At 38.0% G+C, this 6675-nt stretch overlaps 1 protein-coding gene across 1 annotated transcript; it reads left to right on the top strand.

Annotated features, from left to right (window-relative positions):
- Window positions 1-5844: 5844 nt before the first annotated feature.
- Window positions 5845-6504, top strand: LOC145575537 (uncharacterized). Its single transcript, XM_081633394.1, has one exon. It carries the CDS (start codon window positions 5845-5847, stop codon window positions 6502-6504), a length of 660 nt encoding a protein of 219 aa, XP_081489520.1.
- The last annotated feature ends 171 nt before the right edge of the window (window positions 6505-6675 follow it).

The raw sequence follows: 6675 nt of genomic DNA, 5'->3' as shown, positions 1-6675 counted from the left end.
CTAACCCGACCACCTATCCCCTCACCGTGAAGGCTTGAACCACCACCCAAAAATTCAAAAACCTTAAAACCACCACTCGAATTTGGGCTTTAAGGATTTTCAGGTGGTGGTTCGAGGTGGGAATGGAGTGGAGTCAGTCGGCAAAAGGGTGAAATGGTTTCGCCAGCATAGGGTAAGGGGATTAGGCGCCGGCCGGTGATGAGAAGAGGGTTTACGAGGGGAGGGAGGGGGTTTTCGGGAGAGGGGAAGGTGGTTCAGGGTAAGGGTATGGGCTGCGTGGTTGGGATTTTGGTTTAGAGGGTTTCCGCCGATGGCAGGTAGGGGTTCTGGCCGTCGGCCGGGGGTGGGGACGAGGAGATCGGATGGTGGTTAACTGGCTGCCGGTAGAGGGGGGAAGGTGTTTTTTTTTCATTTTTTTTAGTTTTAACTCTTATAAGTATTTTTTTTATTTGGTTTTTGTAAAAAAAAAATTGTATTTTTTTATTTATTTTTAGGTTTAAAAAAAAAATTTGAAAAAACAAAGACCAATGACATTGTGACATTGTAGGGAATATTTCAAGCATTAACCCCAAGTTTGAACCCCACTGTGATCATACACTTAAGCATGGTGGCGTCCAAAGGGAAGGAAGCTAGAGCAAAAGAGTCGCCAACAAGTTTTAGGAACTTGTAAATCGTTCACAGGGTGAAGGTTACACCCTTTAACGATCCATGAGATCGTCAACTCCAAAAGGTCTTGAACCAAATAGGGTTCGGGGATGAGGGTACAAATCCAACCTAAAAGAGATTGAACCTGCCCTAATAATAGGCCTCTACTTTATTCTTCTCGTATTCATGTGCGCTTTCTGACTAACATGCAAACAATAGGTTAACCCTAAACCTGTTTATCTATGTTGGTTGAATTTAATGCACAAGCAAAACTATTATTGGCGATCACTTGAATTATAATCATATTAGCCCTAAACAAGATTATTAATTATCTTATTAAGCGTGATTACAAGTACAAATTCCCTTTAAACATGCATAAAAGGTGTGATCAAGCAATAACAATAATAATCATCAAGCAACATAATAATAATCATAATAACAATCATAATGATCATAATCATGTTAAAGCATAATATTAATAGCGAGATCCTAGGCATGATACTAACAAGATTAATAACAAACCCTAGCATGTCACTAAGAAATAAAGATCAAAGCTTTAGCCCTAGCATGATACTAACATGATATTAGAAAGCATAGGAAACACCCTAAACATGATACTGGAAAGCAATAATAACATCCTAACATTATGCTAGGAATTAAACAAGTAAAAACATGCTTTCCACAAGAATAGAGCAATAAGATTACATACTTTGATGCCTCGTATCTCTTTCTAATAACAAAATACACGTGTTAGTAACTTCAAGGAAAATAATAAATCAAACAATTAAATTAAACTAAATAGTTGAAATAAATATTAGGGACCAAACCCTCAGAAATTATAACCTTTCACGTCTAGGGCGAAGGCAACTTCGAACTTGGCTAGGTATGTCTAGATCTCGTGAATGCGGAATTGTGTTTGTAAAAAGCTAGAGAAATGAGAGCATAGAGAGAATTGAGAGAATAGAATTGATGGATGTGGATTATGATTGTGAATGAATAAAAACGGAGGTTTAGGACCCTATTTATAAGAAAACAGTCCGGAAATAGGTAGAATTTGATAAGGAATAAAACTCCACGCTGTCGCCGAAAAACCAACCTTGTCGCCAGGCGACAGGGTCTGTCGCGTGGCGACAGCCTGGATTCCTACGCGCTTTCAAACACGGAGTCCACTTATCAATCAAAATCGATTTGTAAAGACCGTATGAAAATCGAAATCGTATTTTCCATAAAATAATATTTTATTCCAAATAAAACTTATCAAAATATAATTATTAATTCTAATTCTACTAGGACTAAAGAGAACCTTCTAGAGAATTCTAGAAGACTACAATTAATTCTAATAACTCTAGGAATAATAATTAACATTGGGCCCTCCCCTAGATCATTGGGCCGCATGTAAAGATCAACCGGGCCCAGTTTAGTATTTTGGCCACAACTTCCTCATTACTCATCGGAATTGGGCTTATAATATATCGTTGGAAAGCTCTTCGCAAGCCCCATCCAACTACACTATTATTGGATCCTTGTTGTGGACCAAACTAAACTGGATTGGTTATTTTCATAAAATAGAGTTGTTTTTAAGAAAGAATTTTAAATAAAAACCAACTGCAACACCTGACCTTTCACACTTTCACCTCATTCGATTATGATTCGACGCAAAAGGTATTCATCACCGGGTTTGGTTTTGGGGAGACACAAATGGGTGTCTACAGACATGTGTCATAGGTAACCTATCAAACCAGTTACCAACGGGTCACGTTCTATTTTTGGCAAATGTGTATCAAAGGTTGTTCCATTTTGAAATAATCTAAAGGTTGTTCCATTTATGGAAGACCGATGAAAAGTGGTATTATTCCTGGTAAATTTTCGTTATTAATGAAGTTAAAATTGTTAATTATTAAATAATACATGCAGCAGCACTAATTAGATTGAAACATACAACTTATTATAAATTCTCACCACTACAACTTGTTTGTGGTCGAGAACCAAGTATCTCACATCTAAAAATCTTTGGTTGTGCTGTATATGTTCCTATTGCTCCACCCCAACGACTAAAAATGGGTCCACAAAGAAGGCTGGGAATTTATGTCGGGTTTGAATCCCCCTCTATAATTAAATATCTTGAACCATTGACCGGTGACTTATTTACGGCAAGATTTTCCAACTGTCACTTTAATGAAACAGTATTCCTAGCCTTAGGGGGAGAGAAAGTGGACCCACGCAAAAAAGAAATAGAAATTATTTGGAATGCAACACAACTGTTGATGTTAGACCGACGAACAAATTTGTGTGAACAAGAAGTCAAGAAAATTGTTCGTTTACAAAGTGTTGCAAATCAATTGCCTGATGCATTTGTAGACGCAAAGAAGGTGACAAAATCACATATACCAGCAGAAAATGCCCCTGCATGTATTGAAATCCCAACTGGTAATAAGCCATTGAAAATGAATCTCAAGCACACAGAAAGCGTGGGAGACCACTTAGTTCAAAAGATTCTAAACCAAGGAAATTGAAAAGATTGGATGGAATAGAAAATGAGACTAATGATGTTCTCCCGTCAGAAGGTCAAGAAAGACCAAATGTGGATAAAGTAAAGAAAATGATGATGATCTAAAAGGAGACGAACAAGAAGACAACCTTGGGGGGAATGAACAAGACGTTCAAAACATCGATAACAATGAAATTTCAATGAATTACGTTTCTACCAAGACTATTGGAATAGGAAAGATGTTATCGTGGATGAAATATTTGCAAAATCCATCGCAATCGACATTGTGTCTGATGAAAATGATGTTGAACCAAGAACAGTGGAAGAATGTCGACACAGGAGTGATTGGCCAAAGTGGAAGGAGGCAATGCTGGCTGAGTTAAAGTCACTTGAAAAACGAGAAGTTTTCGGTAAAATAACCCTTACGCCAGAAGGTGTAAAACCCGTTGGATACAATGGGTATTTGTGAGAAAACGTAATGAGAAAAATGAGATAGTTAGATACAAGGCAAGACTTGTAGCCAAGGATTTTCTCAAATTCCAGGGATTGATTATTAAGAAACATATTCTCTAATAGTTGATGCAACTACATTAAAAATTCTAGTAAGTTTGACAGTCACAAAAGGACTGCGATTAATGGACGTAGTGACTGCGTATTTGTATGGGTCATAGATACAGACATTTACATTAAAGTCCCTGAAGGACTAAATCTACTAGAAAACCACAAGCCTAGGCAATTACTTTCCATAAAACTAAAAAGGTCACTTTATGGATTGAAACAATCTGGAAGGATGTGGTACAACCGTCTTAGTGAATACCTTATGAGAAAAGGGTTGGTTCAAGAACAACCAAATTAGTCCCTGTGTTTTCATAAAGCGATCGCAATCAGGATTCGCTATTATTGCAGTTTACGTTGATGATATGAATATCATCGGAACCCCAAATGAACTAGAGAAAACTACAAAATACTTGATGAAAGAATTTGAGATGAAAGACCTTGGGAAAACTAAATTTTGCCTTGGATTGCAAACTGAGCACTTGAGTCATGGTATTTTTGTCCATCAGTCAAACTATACAGAAAGAGTTTTGAAAAGATTATTCATGGAAAAAGCAACTCCAATTAACTTCCCAATGGTTGTTAATTCTTTAAATATAAAAACGATTTATTCAGAGCCCGCGCGAGAAGAAAATGAAAAAATTCTATGTCCAGAAGTACCAAACTTAAGCGCAATTGGAGCCTTAATGTACTTTGCTAACAACACTAGACCTAACATAGCTTTTTCTGTGAACTTGTTAGCCAGGCACAACAATGCACCGACATATAGGAATTGGAAGGGAGTCTGACACTTACTCCGGTACCTACGAGAGACACAAGACCTTGGTTTATATTATCAACCGAAACAAGATGCTGCCTTCATTAGGTATATGGACGCTGGATACTTATCGGATCCTCAAAATGCCAAGTCACAAAATGGAGATCTGTTCACTTATGGCGGCACTGCAATATCATGGAAATCAACAAAGCAGACATTGGCTGCGACATCATCAAATCATGCAGAGTTGATAGCTCTTTATGAAGCAGGACGAGAATGTGTATGGCTGAGGTCGATGATCGGTAATATCCAAGAATAGTGTTGAATGAACACAATAACAGAAAATTCAACCATCATATTTGAAGACAATACATCATGCATCGCTCAAGTAACCGAAGGATATATTAAGGGAGATAGAACAAAACATATATCCCTAAAACTATTCTTCACACATGATTTGTAAAAGGATGAGGAAATGCTATCCAACAAATTTAGTCTTGTGACAACCTTGCCAACCTGTTCACCAAATCACTTCCTTCCAAGAAATTTGAGCAATTAGTTCACAAAATTGGAATGCGACATCTTTGTGAACTATGTTAATATCAGGGGGAGTATTATATGCAGTGCACTCTTTTTCCCTTCAATCAGGTTTTTATCCCACTGGGTTTTTTTTTACAAGATTTTTAACGAGGCAGGTTACCAAAGCATATTATACAATATAGTTGTACTCTTTTTCCCTAGCTGTGGTTTTTATCCCACATGGTTTTACCTAGCAAGGTTTTTAATGAGGCAACTCGTACTCCATTTCATGTTAACGTTCAAAGGGGGAGTGTTGAGAAAAATACAAACATGATTGAAGTTCACGTGAAGTTTTAATCGGTTAATGTAATTTTACCAAATATAATAATTTACATATAGTACAATAATGTATACTATTATATTTCATAAATTTGGCTATATAAGAGCAAGTTCACGTATTGTGAACTAAGTTGTAAGACCAAAAAGCTTTCTATCATACTACTTGCTTTCTATCTTTATCTCTTCACTGATAAATCTCTTACCGTCGGTAAAAACTTTAACAAATGTGGCATTATTATGTATGTGAAGGGAAAGGTTGTGAGCTTGATAATTTCCATCAAGCATGGATAGAGATTTGGAAAGCGGAAGTATCACCCAAAGTGCGCCATTTCTTTTGGAGACCCTGTGCGTGCTCTCTTAAAAAGACGTCATATGATTGAAGATGCTAGCTGCCCATGGTGTAGAAGTGAAGGGGAATCTGCTGAGATGCTTTGGTGCAGCGTGTGCGAGTTAGAGAGCTCTGGGAAATGTGCGATTGTGACTCAATGACGAGGTGGGATGATCATGACTGACATTGGAGAAGAGTGTAGTCCAAAGAGGAATGTATCTTGCCTGGTGCATTTGGGGTGAGAGGAACTCAAAAGTTTTCGATAACAAAGTCACTCCTAACCACCTTATCTCTGACCGAGTTTGCGGATATGTAGAGGAATATGGTCAATACTCTGCTCGTATTTACAAGGCTGCAATTGCTCCCCCTTCTCACAGCCCAAAATCTTGGAGGCCGCCCCCTGCTCATGTGGTTAAACTGAATACAGATGCCTCTTTGGCTGAGGAAGGATGGGTGGGGCTCGGTGTGGTCGCAAGAGATAAAGATGGGAAGGTCCTATTTGCAGCTACTAGGAGATGCAGGACATTCTGGCAGCCAGAAATCGCAGAGGCTAAGGCTATCTTGTTTGCTTTGAAGTTGGGCAGGAAGTACAACCTGAGTAGTATAATCTTGGAGTCAGATTGCAAGCTGCTGGTGGATCATTTGGAGAAGGGAGCAAGACATTCGGATGAGATCAACACCGTCTTGTGTGATATTTTATCATTGTCTGTTCACTATAATGCTGTAGTTTGGTCCCATGTTCGAAGAGAGGGTAATTGTGTCGCTCACTCTCTTGCAAAGCTTATTCCGTTCGGAGTTGAACAAATATGGGAAAATCATTGTACCCATGATGTTGCTCCGTATGTACTCTCGGATTGTTTATCTATAAATTAATATGGCTTTGCGTTTTCTTAAAAAAAAAAAAAAAAAAAAAATGTATGTGAAGGGATTTCTATTGTTAGATGAATTATATTCATGTCACAAGGATAAGGATGCGTGCAAAACGAGTACTTAGACTTATTGAAGCAAAGCTAGAAAGTGACTAGTGAGTTGATGTTGAAGCAA

This window comes from Chenopodium album, chromosome 13 (genome assembly GCF_948465745.1).
Source record: "Chenopodium album chromosome 13, dcCheAlbu1.1, whole genome shotgun sequence".
NCBI classification, from domain to species: domain Eukaryota; kingdom Viridiplantae; phylum Streptophyta; class Magnoliopsida; order Caryophyllales; family Amaranthaceae; genus Chenopodium; species Chenopodium album.
Note: the sequence above shows the minus strand (reverse complement) of the source record. Positions and strands in the feature narration are given on the sequence as shown.

Excerpts from the sequence above, each read along its gene's own strand:
- LOC145575537 (XM_081633394.1), top strand. The coding sequence starts at position 5,845 with ATGTATCTTGCCTGGTGCATTTGGGGTGAGAGGAACTCAAAAGTTTTC.